The sequence below is a fragment of the Charadrius vociferus genome, unplaced genomic scaffold (genome assembly GCF_000708025.1).
Source record: "Charadrius vociferus isolate BGI_N301 unplaced genomic scaffold, ASM70802v2 scaffold220, whole genome shotgun sequence".
Lineage (NCBI taxonomy): Eukaryota > Metazoa > Chordata > Aves > Charadriiformes > Charadriidae > Charadrius > Charadrius vociferus.
In genome coordinates, this window is record NW_009646506.1 from 106,914 (window position 1) to 122,222 (window position 15,309).

The 15,309-nt window shown below is 39.9% G+C and overlaps 1 protein-coding gene across 1 annotated transcript; it reads right to left on the reverse strand.

Moving 5' to 3' along the window:
* Window positions 1–2,039: 2,039 nt before the first annotated feature.
* APOBEC4 (apolipoprotein B mRNA editing enzyme, catalytic polypeptide-like 4 (putative)) lies at window positions 2,040–3,011 on the reverse strand. The gene has a single exon (XM_009884302.1). The coding sequence runs from the start codon at window positions 3,009–3,011 to the stop codon at window positions 2,040–2,042; it is 972 nt and encodes a 323-aa protein (XP_009882604.1).
* Window positions 3,012–15,309: the final 12,298 nt, after the last annotated feature.

Genomic DNA, 15,309 nt, shown 5'->3' on the forward strand with positions numbered 1-15,309 from the left:
GACGCGTGGGGCGTGTAGCGTCTGAGCCGGCGGTGCCCAGCGGCTGCTCTGGAGTCCGGCGAGGCGCGGCGCCTGTGTGCGGGCTCCTCTCAGGCCCCGGCAGCGAGCTCTGCCTGCGGACCCGGAGGCAATACGCGATGCCGTGCGGAATCAAACTCGGTCCCGTTTTCAGACGGGTACGAGCGAGGCAGGACCTCTCACAGGCCGGTTTGGGGTAACCAAGCCAGGGGGCGCACGGCGGCGTTGCCCGCATAACGTGTGCCCCCTGGTAGATGTACGGGGTTTGGCTCTGAACTTGGAAGCCCATGCTCAAACCACCACTTTGTGAAAACAAGATTTTAAAAAAAAAAAAAAAAGCAACAACAAACTATACAATTGTTTTCAGCGTGTTTACAAATAGTCACGCAGGTGCTACAGCATGGTCCACTTCTTGGGATTTAGCATTTTATCGGAAAGCGCAGAACTAATATCTAATTCAAGACAGCTTTCCTAAAAAAGCACCTAGGCGTTGTAAAAGCAAGGGATCGGGTGGATTCTACCACATTTCTGCCTCTCTTAGTCATAAGAGACGCTGAAAAAGTTTGAGCTTCCAAATGGAATCACCCCTGCTGAAGTGAAGGGTGTTTAAGGTCACACTGGGAAATGGCCTCTTTTTTTTACTCACATAATAGCTGTGGCCACAAAAAGAGTAAAAAAAGGAGCGGAAGCACTGACTTTACAAAATTAGCCAGTGTGTTTATTCACGATTGACATTATCTGGGAAGGAACTTCTGTATGCTGGCAAAAAACCATATTATTGACTTCAGTTGCCCCATTCCTTTAGTATATACCTTTAGTATAATAACAAATATATGGAATCACAAAGTGAAAACAGTGCTCTAAATCATAGGAACATTTTTTTTTTTTCAGGTTATATTTTGACTGTGTAGATGTGTTATCTATATTATCCTATTAGATATATCTTACCAATTAGAATTTTACACAGCTTTATGACGTTCCTCTTAATGGAAGGCAGCAGCCGTAGAAAAAAAATACATGTACACACACACATATCATAGAATCATAGAATCGTTATGGCTGGAAAATAGGTCTAAGCTCATCAAGTCCAACTGTTATGTAACTCTACCAGGTCCACTTCTAAACCATGTCCCTGAGCACCATATCCAGATGGCTTTTAAATACATCCAAGGATGGCAATTCAACCACTTCGCTGGGCAGCCTGTTCCAGTCTTTGATAACCCTTTCAGTGCAAATTTTTTTCCTAATGTTTTCCTAAACCTCCCCTGGCCCAACTTGACACCATTTCCTCATGTCCTACTGGTTGTAACTTGTGAGAAGAGACCAACGCCCACCTCTCTACAGCCTCCTTTCAGGCAGTTGTAGAGAGCAATAAGGTCTCCCCTCAGCCTCCTTTTCTTCAGACTAAACAACCCCAAGTCCCTCAGCCCCTCCTTATAAGACTTATTCTCCAGACCCTTCACCAGCTTCATTGCCCTTCTCTGAACCCTCTCCAACATATATATATGGGTATATAAAACCTGTCATTAAGGAAACAGCTAGTGGGAAAACTTTGTTCATGTATCAGCCCTACCTGCAGAACCACCTTCTTGACAGAGGGGAAATTTAGGATATGTCATGTGTTCCACCAAAGTTGCCTCAGCTGGGCAGCTGCAATCCAGATGTAGTTGTAGTTGTAGTTCGTGGACTGTTTATATTTTTCTGGTAGAAATTGGCTTAAGGGCAACAAATAAATAAATCTCAGGAGGTAATCAGAAGGTACTGAGGTTTTAGTTTTACTGCTATGGGTTTATGTTTCAAGGGTATAGGCCTAAAATACAAGCATATTTTCTTCATAATCGGTTATTTGAGACCAACAGTTATTCTGTGGGTTAACTTCTGTAGGAGGTGACTTTATTGGTGGCTTTTTTTTGTGCCATCTGTGATCTCAGTTTTACAGTCTGAAAGCAGTTCGATTTCCATCATCTTCAGAGTAGGTGTCTGCCGCTTGGAAACATTTCAGAATTATGAGTTCAATTGAATTATTCCTTTGGCATTTTTAAATGCCTTATGATATTTTTAGGTCTGGGGTATAGATGTTCCCTCTGAAAGGGCAGAAACATGCCTGGGAAAAGGACCAAGTGGCTTTGAGACATCAGAGGTAGCAGGCTGCCTTTCATTGCTTGGAAAGGCTGTTGGGAGGCTGGGCTATGAGAAGAAAAGACCTTTAAGTTCCGCTGCACAGCAGGTGTTCCCTGCATCACTTGTGGAAAGGCTTTCCTAAAATTCGTTTTCATTCCTGTTAAGTTGTTAATTTGATATGGATTTTGTCCATCTGCTAAGGTTCTTGATGGTGGAGTTGGATGATAAAGGGTTGACCCTGGGAAGCCGTACACAAAATTGCAGAGGAGGTAATGCCACGCTCCCCCAGGCAGTCTCTGCAGCGTCACTTGAGGCCACAGGCTGGAGAGGCTCCGCAAAGCTTCACGGTTCCATACGGAGGTGGGGAAACGGTCCTCAGTGTGATAAAGCTTAGAGAAATAGATGCAGAGCGTGATTTCTGGATACCTCAGCAAGAAATTGTAGATTTTACTTACGCAGCAGTGGTAAGCCTCATTACAAGGAGAGTAATTTGAATAGACGATAATGCATCTGATATTTTCATAGACATCTGTAACTGTATCCAGATAACCACCCACCTCAAACAGCATAGATTCTGGATGGCTGCCTTGGTCAGTACAGTTTGTAGCATGGCCTTTTTGGACTACTGTGCCTGAGAAATTCCTCAGTTCATAGAAGAGAAGGTGTTTGTTTTGGAGAGTTGCTGTTGATCTGTCTGGGAAGCCAAAGACCCTGTGAAATTCTGCATGAGGGATTCTCGCTTCTTCACCAGTCCGTATGTGGTAGGGACACTTAGCACAGATGTGGTTCTGTCTCTGCCAGCAATAGGGCTTTACCACAGTCCCCTGATTTGTCAGATACTCTTGGAAAATCGTTTTCTCTCCTGGATTCATGTTCTATTGAAAAATTTCCCTGTTTATGTGCTATATAGCTGACAGTCCTGAATGAAAAAGGAAAGTAATATTTTAATTCAACCCTTCAATTTGTTTTGTACTTAAACTAAAAAACTAATAGGGGATAGTCTCTTCACAAATGTACTGAGACTTGTAGCAGCGTATAGAAACTTGGTCGATGACACAGAGAACAAAACTCTCTTGCAGCCTGGGAGCATTTTCAGTTTTCACAAACTAGCCTTTTTGCTAAAAACATGAGTAAAAAGTATTTCTCTGGCTTCTGCCCCCTTACCCTAGACAGGAGAAACTGCATAATAAAAACAGCCATGCCTTTCAGGAATTGATTAGCAGAGGAGCCTTATGCAATCTGGCAAAATAAACAAGTAAACACCACCACCAAAAAAAAAAAAAAAGTATAATTACCATCTCAGCAGCTCCAGCCCAGGGTAACAGTAAACATTTATCTGATTTCCTTCACTGGCTTTTTAGGATTGGTTCAGAGTTTCCACTTTAGTTATACTGCAAGCTTTCTTTTCAAAATTATATGGTGAAGAAGAAAGTTACTAGTTACCAGCCTCCCTGGTTTTGGTGCTTCATCCATAGAAGGATCTTTCCCAAGAGTGGTAACTTTGCTCCAGTCGTAATGGTGATGGCAGGCAGGCTCCTTTAGGTGTTTACAGGTGCCAATTGCTAGGATACGAGAATACAAACAGGACTTTCTTCTGTACGGGCAGCCATCTCTGGTAGTTAAGCTTCTTTTCTTTGCCTGTCAATATTTGTTTCCTATCTTGATTAAGTTTGCTTTCTTTTTTAGTGCTGTTTTGATACAAGGTTTTTATAGCGGAAAGGTTGATGTTGTTTTAAGGAATATGTTCCTGAATTTGTTTCCAGGTGAGTCTTATTTCTGTGTGTATCTGTCTATTGTGCCAGCTGGGCAGAAAGCTCCTGTTGTACACTTCTGCTCACAAATGCAGGCAACAAGTTTGTCCCTTCTTTAAGAAGTTTGTGTATGTCCCTCACTGAGGCTGTAATTCAAGCAAGGAGTGAGCCGTTTCGTGAGTAAGCTAAATCATGCCTGCTTTGCTTGGGCAGGGTTCCAGATGAGTGCAAACACAAGTTTTGTGTAGATTAGCAGCTTTTGGCTCAAGCGCTGAGGCAGATAATTATTTTTCCTCACTGCTGCTCCAATTGAGCCACTTATCATCCCTGGGTCCGGTTTAATTCTGTTACTACTTTTCTGACTATTAACAACTTTTCCATCTGCATATTTTATTACAGCTTGATTCTGCATTCCATGCTTTTTGCCCTCTCACTGTCAGTAATTTGCTTTCTTCTTAAATTACTAATTTGATTAATTCACTTTGTTTTCCACTCCTGACTCTGTGCCAACTTCCATGTATTTCCCTGTGTTGGAGCTCTTTCCTGATCAAGGCCGTAGTGCTGTTCTCATTCAGATTACTTCTAAAGATTGCCTTTTTGACATCAAGGGTGCTCCATTTCTCATTTTTGATGTGTCTGTACATTTTTGATGTTCAATTATACTCTGTACTATGCATTGCTACGTAATCATGGCAGTGGTGTGTCTCAGAAAATGAAAATTGCCTTTGCTACCCAACATGAAAAACAGCAGGTCTGAAGAAGGGAATCTTTTTCATTGTAGAGGGACATTATAAGAGAGTTATCACTACCTTGCCAGTTCTCCTGTAGGTTGCCAATATTATTAAAGAAGATTTAAAAAGCTGCAAATATGGGGCAATATCTGGTAACTGTCACTGCTGGTATTTTTGCAGAGCTGGAATGGCCACATGATGGCAATGTTGCACACCAGAGATCTATCCCATTTTATGCTTGTTGATGGAGGCAATGGCTTGAACTCTGTTTCAGTGTGTTTAAAGGGATGCCACCAGAGACACTTAAAATTTTATATCTCCCTCTAAAACGTGCCTTCTTTTGCTTGTTTGGCGGTGGTTTGGCCTGACCACAAATCCAGCAAATATTCAGTTTTCTCAATTAATAGTGTCTTATCCTTACAGGATGGGAGTCAACTACCGAAGTACCCAGTTTGATGGAATACTTGAGAATACTTGGAACAGTATTCTCACAACCCAAGTGCATTTCCATGTGCACTGCATCAGCCTTTGGCTTCTTTGCCAGCACTGTCCCTGTGAGCCTGCGGGGCTCGCAGTGACAAGGGCTGCTCACTCTGCCTCTGTTGGCTCCAGCCTTCCCACCGGTCTGAATGCTCTGACAGCTCTGACGAGCAGAGAGGGATGGGGAGCAGAATCCCATGGAATCCATGAATATAAACGGCAGAGGCTTCTCATCAGGACATCAGTCCGTAATCGATCATTTTGGGGGTGCAAAGAGGAAGGATGTTTGCAAAAAGTGCAAGCCAAGCAAAATGGAAGAAAGCTGACCACTCATCATGTTCTCAGACCATTCTGGTTTATGAGAAAGCAGGAAGTTGGTTTTTTCTTTCTTTTTTTGCATGATTTTTTCAAACGTAGAAAAAAAAGATGAAAATGTGTTACACAATCTTTTAAACTGATGTATATATGCACATACATAAACATGCATGTGGATTAAGCAGCTAATAGGAGAACTCATCATTCAGCTCTCCTGTAGAAAAAATCTGTTCCCATCCACCATTTTACTTTGTAATACTGAACAGCTTGGTAGCATTTGTCATCTTCAAAGCAGTTTATAAGTCTGACCAAGTGGATAAAATATAGACTGGTCTAAATGGCTCTCTTCCTGGTATTTCTGCTGCTTAGTGTCACTTCAATCCTATACAGGGGAAATTTTAAAGGGGCTTCTGACTTTCAGGGTGCCTAATTTATCACAGTGATCCTGATGCATCTGCAGAGGTAGTAAATGCTGCAGACTTTAGCTGAAGTTAATAGTTTATATAAGTTGGAAATTTGGAATTCAGATGGTTTCAGGCTGGGAAATAGGAAATGAAGGTACACAAAATGACTTCTCCTTTTTAGTAGCTTTCATCTTGATTTCAGTGTTTGCTATCCTGATTGGGAGGAAGAATTTTACCTGATCAGGTACCTAGCTTCGTTCTGTAGTTAATTACAAGATGGCTCTCTTAATGCTTATCTCCAGTACCTCTTATCGGCACTAATCAATTATAAAGTGCTTTGAGATCTTCAGGATATGTGGTGGACTGTGGTGGATAGCTCATTCTGTTTCATTCTCTTTATCCTTCAAAGACTACACCTTCAAAATATCCTTCACAATAGTCAATGCCCTGGTATAAAAGCAAGATACCCAAACTGTTCTTTTGCTTTGTCTGGTTGTCCCATGTTTTTGCACAGAAAGCTTGCCTGCATCTTCTCTAATGTTAATCTTTTTCAATATGCAGCCCTTCCTGAGCTCATAGGCTGTTCCACATACTCAGAAGAAATGCTTGATTTTAAATATGCTGTATGAACCTTGGGGTAAGTCTTTTAACTCTTGAAGTTGTTAGGGAAAATACCATCTTCATCTATCAATTTCATTGCATGAAAACATCATCCTGATATAGAAGATCATGTTTAATGGATAACATCAGGAACTCAAAACGTGTTAAGGATTGAAACAGATCCATGTCCCCCCAATTATATTTAAAATTATAATTATATCCCTGTAATTAATAATTTCAAGATTATTTTTTTTTGCTTATTACTAAAATGCAGGCGTCTTTGGGGCAGAGGGCAGTAGCGGTTTAATAGTGCTCCACAACAAAGTATAAATGTTCACAGGAGGAACCGGAGAGGAATGCTTTATCCTGTTAAAACCACAGGGGAAACTTATGTGGTCAGTACGTAATTGCTCAGGTTGGAAGTTAGCCAGGATACAAGCCATATGTTCTGCTCCTAGGGAAAAAAGGCGTAATGATCAGGGCTGTGCATTTTTTTATCCAAATGTTAGCTAAAACCTGATATCTCTTCAGGCTTAAAAACAATTCTGATCCATCCCAGCGTGGCCAGTTTGGACCTGATACTGATTTTACTGATTAAAACTTGGGACTCTGAGATTTATGAAGATGCCTTTTGGAAGCAAAGTTGCATGCATTGATTAGGCAAAACCTATTTTTTCTGATGTCTGATTATATGGAAGTATGATGATTTTTTTATTGCCCTAACTAAAACATGATCTACTTCCATAGTCTAGGACAAGTGTAGTTCTGTTTATGTGAAGGGATCTGGTGCTTCCCCCCAGAGCACTGCACTCAGTACAAGAATGGTTCCTTTTTTTGCTGCTGAAATATGAGTGTTGAAATTCTGTTGCATTTCTTAGTACGGCTTGGTTCAAAATAATCTCTGTTGGAAAGCATTTTACACATGACTTCATTCAGTAAGAAGTTTATCTGAGTTCAAAGTACAGAGGAGTCACATGGTCCTTAAACACCAGAGACTTGACGTTCTTGTGCAGTCCTAAGATTTTAAAAATAAGAAGTAAAGGAAGAAGCAGAATGCTCTCCAAAACTGCAAATAAACATTTCCACATGGAGAATTTAAACCTGAGCTGTTGTGGCATAACTTGCCTCCACACTCAACAATCTCAAGTTCATTTAACACGTGAGCTTGGGATATCAAGTACTGCAGGGACGCTGGCTCAGAGCTCCAGAGCGGAGCCCTGGTATTTTGCATTCTGCCACCGGGCCATAAAGATTAGCGAGGATTTAGGTCCCGAGTTTGGAATGTTTCCTGCTCGAGCGTGTGTGAAAGTCAGACCTTCACAAAACCATTCCACCAAACTTTCCTCACCTGTCTTGTCCAGCCTCAAAGTGATTTAAATTATCACCTCACTTCCAGAAATTTTTACAAGGCTCCACTGCTTTTTTTTTGTTTGTTTGTTTCCCTTTCTCTATCTTTATGTCTAACAGTAAGTATTTTTCTCTTGTCTAGCTATTCAGAGGGGAATTTAAAAACACAAAGTTCAGTTGGTTTTAAATCTTCTGTCCACTGATAAATTTATGATGTCTCTGATAACAAACAGTGTAAATGAACAGCAGCTTGCCTTCCACTGCTGTTACATTGGCATGTAGATCAGCTAATGGTGATCATGAAAATTAAATGCACAGCATTCTGCTATACCCAAAATGTCTAATCTTGGAAAACTTGATATGAAACTGTGTTTGGTAGGCAGCAGGCCTCCTGAAGTCTGTAAGGTACTACAGAGTTCTGTGCCTTTCACCTCTCTTATCCTTGCCTCTTTGCCTGAAAATTACTGCTGTGGGTTGTTTTTTTTTTAATTTTTTGGTATTGCTTATAATCTTACCCCAAATACCACCTCTGAACTGTTCGTCTCTGTAGCAGCCTCTCAGCTCTCTTAGCTGGGCAGGAAAAGGGGCTGGCTGCAACGTGTTTCAAACCATGTAGGTCCATATCAGCTGATGGGCAGCTAGCCGACTACGCTGACAAATTTTCCTTAGTAGGGGCGTTTTATTCCATCTCTGATTGTCTGCTGATTTTCCAGAAGTTAGTAGGAACCCAGCATGTTGGTAACCTCTGTTAATTTCCCAGTTGGGTTTAATGGGTTCAAGTGAGTCAATGAGTTCAGAAATCAAACAAGATGGAGCAGGAAGAGGGCAAAAAGACAGCAGGATGGCATATATTTTGTTTCTGTAGGATTTTAGGCTAATAACCCTACAGAAGCAGTAAAAAAAAGAGGAGATAAAGGTCTATTTTATATCAGTTGAGCGAGAAGGTCTCAGTGTGAATTGCCTGAAATGTCGAAGAAAGCTGAAATTATAAAAATAATGGAAACTTTGCTGAAGCTTGAAGATGATGTTTCTTTTTTGGATACTATAGCACTACACAGATAAACTCACTACAGAATTGTTCTTTATACCAGAAATTCATCGACTATGTGTGCAAACTTTAGATTGCATAAACTTTATGCTGTGGAAGTTGAATATGGTTGAAAATGTAAGCTAGTGAGAGCCAAATGGCACGTCCATGGAGGTATAATGGCCTGGGACTGTAACATGCAAAGGGACATTAAGTTATACTGGGTATTTTTGCATTTCAGCTGTGTCATTTCTATTTTTACTTTATCAGAGGAATTGAGAATTATACCCCATCACCTTGGCATCACACAAAGGGGAAAATCCTTTGCATGTTGTGAATGAATCGTGGAGACTGCATCAAAGCAGGCATGATCTTTTAGCTTATATGCTTTCAGTCGTAGCAGCTACAATGGGCAGTAGAATAAATGTCAAAGCAAAAGAGTTACAACTAGAAACCGCATGATCTCCAGTCACGAAAACCAGACAGTCTTAACTGACATCTCTAGCGGTCCTTGTGCTACAGTGTTTGCTCTCTCCAGAATCCTTTGCACTTATTACGTTGCTTTGTTGCTGCTTTTTAAGGCAGTTGCTGGCGACCTTGATGTGGCCATTAAATAGAATAGAAAAAATAGATACGCAATATGCAAGTATCTCATGGCCACAGATTGGCTCATGAGACACTTACCCTCTGGTTCATTTAATTTAAATAGCCTAGGTAGATTGTTATTCAGCATGATTATAAAACTGTTGAGGCAAATGGCCATAACTGATACTCAAGTGTTTTCTTTTCAAATAATCATGCTGTTCTTTTTGATGGCTTTCACTCGTAGACAAGCAGACATCTAAAAGAGCCCTTGAAAGATTTTCTGGGCTTGGAGACACATATTTGAATCTAAAGCCACTTAAGAAGGTCTTGAGTCATGAAAAATGGGAACCTGAAAACACAAGCTGAAGAAATTATAATCATATTTGTTTCAGACTTGGAATTTATTTCCTTGTGAGAATTCTAGGCAATGCCCTGATTCTACAAAGTTTAAATTAAGCAATGTGAGGGCTCTTGCTAATGTCGCTGGAACTGTTTACATGGATAAAGTTAAGCAGATGTGTAAGCCTTTGCAAGGTATGGGACTAAAAAAGTAACAGCTGCCAAAGATGATTTAGTTATTGTGTGAGGGAGGGTACTGGCTGCTGAGGGTGATGGTTAACATTGTATGAAACTGGTCAAATTGGTACTGCTGTTACTCTCGCGGATAGGAATTTGGATCAATATGTGGTTGGATTAAAAAAATATAAATACAGGTTAGAAAAAAGATATGTCAAATGGCAGCTACAAATGCCGTATTTCTTTGTGTACACCCCAAATAAATTAGGATCCAAGATTTTCACTGGTATCCTTGCCAACCTAGAGCATTTCATGAGGCTAGTGTGAAAGTTAAGCCCCGTTTACTGAAAGAAAGGGCTTATCTGCCTTCAAACATGAAATCTTTCAAACTTTGAAAAAGTTTTCAACATTTGAAAAAGTGAAAAACACTGAGGTTCTTCAGCAGTAATCTGGTTTTGTTAGCTGGATTCCTATTTCAAGGGCTAAGTATGAGCATTGCTATTCAAGAGTGAGATCGTCCGTACTTTTTATTTGTTTGTATGCCTCTCTTTCAGGTAGGACAAAGTTTTTACACTGTATTTGTGATGTGAGAACATTGAGGTGTCCAAGGTAATTCTGCATTAGTTGTGCATTGTTTGGGTGGCTTATAGCCACGTTTCCCCTTCCACATCACTGACTGGGTTTTGCCATCACTTTTTCCCTTTTGTCTTGGTTTCATCTGCAGCAGTGCAAATGATCTGTTAATCCAAAGCATCAGCATAATTCACTGCCTTGCTTTACCTCTGAATGAAAATGCAGTTTTGGCTGGTTTTGGTGGAGATCTGCCTTGTGAAAGTAGCTGTTGGTATCAGTTTTCTGTTGGAAAGATGAAACAGTGTGTTTCATAACAGCAAGGATGCTGAACCTGCTTCTTATTTTTGCAGACATAGGTGAGAGGAAGGATGCTGTCCGTGTCGGTGAGGTTTGCATGTGGATGTGGAAGGTGCCTCATCCTGCAATGTGAAGCTTGGTATTACACTCTTGTCATATGCCACCTGCTGTTCTGGGTTTTCCAGTCATCCCTCTCTTATAACTGTCTTCCTGGCCACGTCATTCTCCTTTCCAAGGGTTTTGGAGTTATTGAGCTTTCAAAAGAAACTAGTTGTTTTCTAAACAATGCCGATCCATGGTATCCTGCTGTCAACTTCTGATTTACCTTTTGTTCCTGCTGTTTTCAAAGAGATCATTCTTTCAGTTTCTTCCTGGAATCTAGCAGCAGTGCTCAAAAGTCCTTTTCCAGATCTGCACGGTGACTGTCCTGGGGCCTTTCTTGTCCCCTTTTTCAGGACTCAGTCAAGCGTTTTTTGCTCATGACTTTTTCCAGCCCAGTGGAAGGGGAGGTTCATATCTATATTCGCTCTCTGACTTTTACTCTGTTGGCTCTAATTGTAGGCAAGTAATAATGATAGATTTCTTGGGATTTTGCTCATCTTTTCCTGGATAAGGTGTGGTTTACACATTCTGACAAAGGTAAATGTCCAGAACCAGACATTCATGTGCTCAGGTTTCAGGGAACCATGTGGGTACAGTAAATGAGAGAGGTTTGCTTTATTATCCTGTATAATAATCTCCATAAAGGCTGTTGTGTCTTCACTTTGTGAAGCTCAGAACGTATATATGTCTTTCTTTTGTGCTTGATATATACTGTCCTCATGTATGCATTCTCCTAGGGAATATAAAAGGAAATTGCAGCAATTGATTCTAATATAACAGTTTTCATTAATTTGCGCACAGCTCTTACTGCAGACTGCTGAATAATATGTGCTATTGGCATTAAAGGCAGAGTGGAAACTTAACATATTAGTTATCAGTATCCTAATTTCTGGCCATGCAGCAAATATTCTGAAAAGAGTGTGAATTTCACTGGACAGAGATGGGTAGTGGTGTTAGTTTGGTTGGGTTTGGGTTTTTTTTTGTTTATTTGTTTTTTCCCAGGTGGTTATATAAGGATGAATAGCTGAAAGTTTGATTAGTGGTTTGCCAATTTTCATATGTAGTCTGTATGTTACAGTAGGTTACTCCTGTGCTTGCATATGGGAAAGATCTGGCCCTGTTTTGATTATATTCACAAGCTTAAAAAGTGTAACTAACTAGATCATAAAAATGAAAAAAAATTATTTCATTGTTAACTGACCAAAAACTCCATCTGTCAGATTGTTTCCAATCAATATCAAACAGAAGGCAAGAATGTTACTTAAAACAAACAAACAAACAAAAAAGATTGCAATTATCTGGATTGGGCAGAGGTAAAACCAGAGAAAATGAAAGACAAATGCTTGCTGGCTTTGGAATATTGTCCATCTTGAATAAAGCAGGAAGCTGTTGATTAAAGAATAAGCTGTAAGTGGTAAAGAGTGGGGAGAGCCATCATTCTTCCCGATACACACTGTCACATTCATTTGGATAAATTAGTGAATCACATCATCATCCTCCTGACACCTGTCTTTTCATTTCACCTGTTTTCCTTCGCTCTTCCTACTCACCTCTTCCTGAAATGTGGGCTCTGTCCTCCTGATGGCTCTTAGACTGGGTATTGCTGAAGTTCAGCAGTCTCATCATTAGTCATATTCGAGGCATGAGAGAGTTACTGCAATCTCCTGCATTGAAATGCAGGTTTGTCCCATAGCAGAAAGCAATCTGTAAAGTGAATGACAAATAATGAATACTTAAATGTCATAGGCAGGGTGACCAGTTTAAATTTTAAGACAGTAAAAATTATAAGGAAAAAATATAGATGAAGTAACCCCGGATTTTTCTTGCCTTTTGATTGTTTAAAAAAAAAATCCCATTCTATTGAATGTGGTCACAATACACATTCTACGTTGAGAAATGCTTCCATATTACTTTATAAACTTTTGTCAGTGTGCTTTGTTTGTCAAACTATTGGACAGATTTCCTCTTGACCTGTGAAAAAGACAGCAAACTTGCCAAGAGCCTCTGTTTGTAGATAAAAAATATGAAAGACCAAAACATAGGTTTAGAGATGGAAAGACAAGGGACCTTGTCTCTTTCATTAAGGTAGAATGATCGTGCTGAGTTTGGTTCTATTTAACTATCAGTTTTTACAGGAGTGATAAATCAAGCCGGTCTACAAAGCTGGCTGCAATTCTCATGAAACACATGAAGCAAGCAGAAAGAAGAAACTTTAAAAAAGATTGAAAACAGCTACTGAATGACTGCTAGTACTATGCCGCATCTTCTTCCTTCCATTTAAAGTGAAGATGATTCCTGGGACTCCAAGAGCCATATTTCATTCATAGAAAATATCAGTTCAGAAAATAATTTGAGATTTAGGGTCAAATGATTAATGTCTATAGAAAATTGCTTCAGTGAAGGTCAGTAGAGCTAGGACGGTTTCCAGAAGTATAGGGCCAGAGAAAATTTTACCAACTACTTGCATAAGTGTCATAATACAGGCAGAAATGTTCATTTTTTTAATGAAGTATGAGCTGTGTACATGAAGAATATTGAACCAATATTCAGTCCAATTCTGATCTTGCTTCCACTTGTATAATTTAGGGCCCATCTTTTGAAATAAATGGAGTTGCACTGGCACAAAACCTGTTTGAGTTGTGACTCCACTCTGTTAACAGTATAAACCAGGCAAATCAAAATTACCTAATGCAATAAAGGATGATTACACCTATCAACTCCCTCTTCCAAACTAGCTGCCTGGTGATTCAGATCAAACAAACTGACAAATGCTGGCTGTATGTCAACAAGAAGAAAGAGGAGGACAGAATTTGGTGTTCTTTGGGAATACCCAGAGATGCCTGGGGATGTTTTAACTGGGCTTTGAGCCTGGGTATCCTAAACAGCCTCTATGGCCCTTGTAAATTTTGGGGTTATTTACAAGAATGGCCATCAGAGAACCAATAAATAGGACTATGTGGCGTACATTCCCAAATGGATTGGCGGGGCTCAGAGTGTTGGTTTGGGCCAGTTCCATCTCTAATCTAGTCACTAAAACAGTGGAAGAGTGGAGAAAGAGTCACTAATATTTCTCTATTTAGATGACCTATGTTCTTTCACTATGCAGAGATGAATGTTAGCTAAATAACACGATTTAAGATCTGCTGGTTTCTAATAGAATAAGACTTTTTACAGTGTAGGAAAATCTGCTTTCAATTTCTATTGTTAGGCATTATTTTAGTCAATGAAAACAAAGTGTGCTTGGGAAGCTGCCTAGAAGACATGTGATTTCAGGGTATTGCTATTTTCTGTTTTATGAGAAAAGACCCAGCTTTTTTCTTTTATGTCATGGTTGGATAAAGTGATATATTCAGTATGGATGATGGGAATTCACTCAGACTCCTTTGATATGTGTAGGAGAGCTCTATGTGCTAGCTGATTGACTAGGGGAAGCTATTTCTGTGTACAGCAGTGAAGTCTTATTTGGTCTGGTTAAAACTCATGTAAGCTACCTAAATTCGGTTCATCATCTCAAGATCCATTAAAAACTGCAATATGAAAGAATATCCTATTTCTAGACGCGTGCATTGCACAATTTAAGCTGCTTTATATCAGAATCATTTAGGAAAGAATGAGGCATTTCCTGGTATAATTGGTGGTATTAAGACAATGGGAAGTTTGAGTTTCATGTTATTACATGTTAGTTGCACTGTTGATTAGCTTGTGAGGAGAGGGAAAAATAGAACAGGGAAGTGGATGAAAACAAACATGAGAATATCGCTGGCTATGGAGTGCCTTGCATTTATGGCATAGCGGACTTCCTCCCTCTTCCTTCTCTACTCTCTTGTCCCTTTTGCCAGTGTTAAACTGCAAGAATTGGATGACCTCATTTTGTTGCCTATGTGAGTTCTTGACTAACTCAGTTGAAGTTTCCTGTGTTCTCAGCTTGGTGTCATGTTTAAAGGTGGTGAGTGGATCTCAAAAGGTTCAGATTGCAGATGTGGATCAGAAAAGCAGTGAAGTTATCTATTCAAATTAAACCTCATGGGTCTGCAGACCTCATGGGTCCGCAGACCTCATGGGTCCTTCTTTTTTTCTGGTTGTGTTGAAAGTACCTCAAAGCCCCCTTTTTTTGATATTTCTGTCAAGATATTTCAGACACACTGGAAGATTTAATGTTTGCTAGTCTTTCAGATGGATAAACTTACAGGCGAGGAACATCTTGGTTAGTTTTTTTTTTTAATTCTGAATGTGACTAAAAATTATTTTCAAAGTATTGATGCCCTGTTCTGCTAAATGACCCTTGTTTCAGGACTTCTAAAGCACTTTCATAAATACCAATGAACTAGACTGTGCATTTCTCTGAGCTAACTAAATCTATGAAGTCACTGTACCGGTAGAATTTAGTGTAAGAGAATCAGGACCCTTTATGTTCAGAATATAGAGGAAGAAACCGAGGTACA

Bases quoted from the DNA above. Each gene is read 5' to 3' on its own strand.
- APOBEC4 (XM_009884302.1), bottom strand. From the start codon at position 3,011: ATGAATCCAGGAGAGAAAACGATTTTCCAAGAGTATCTGACAAATCAG.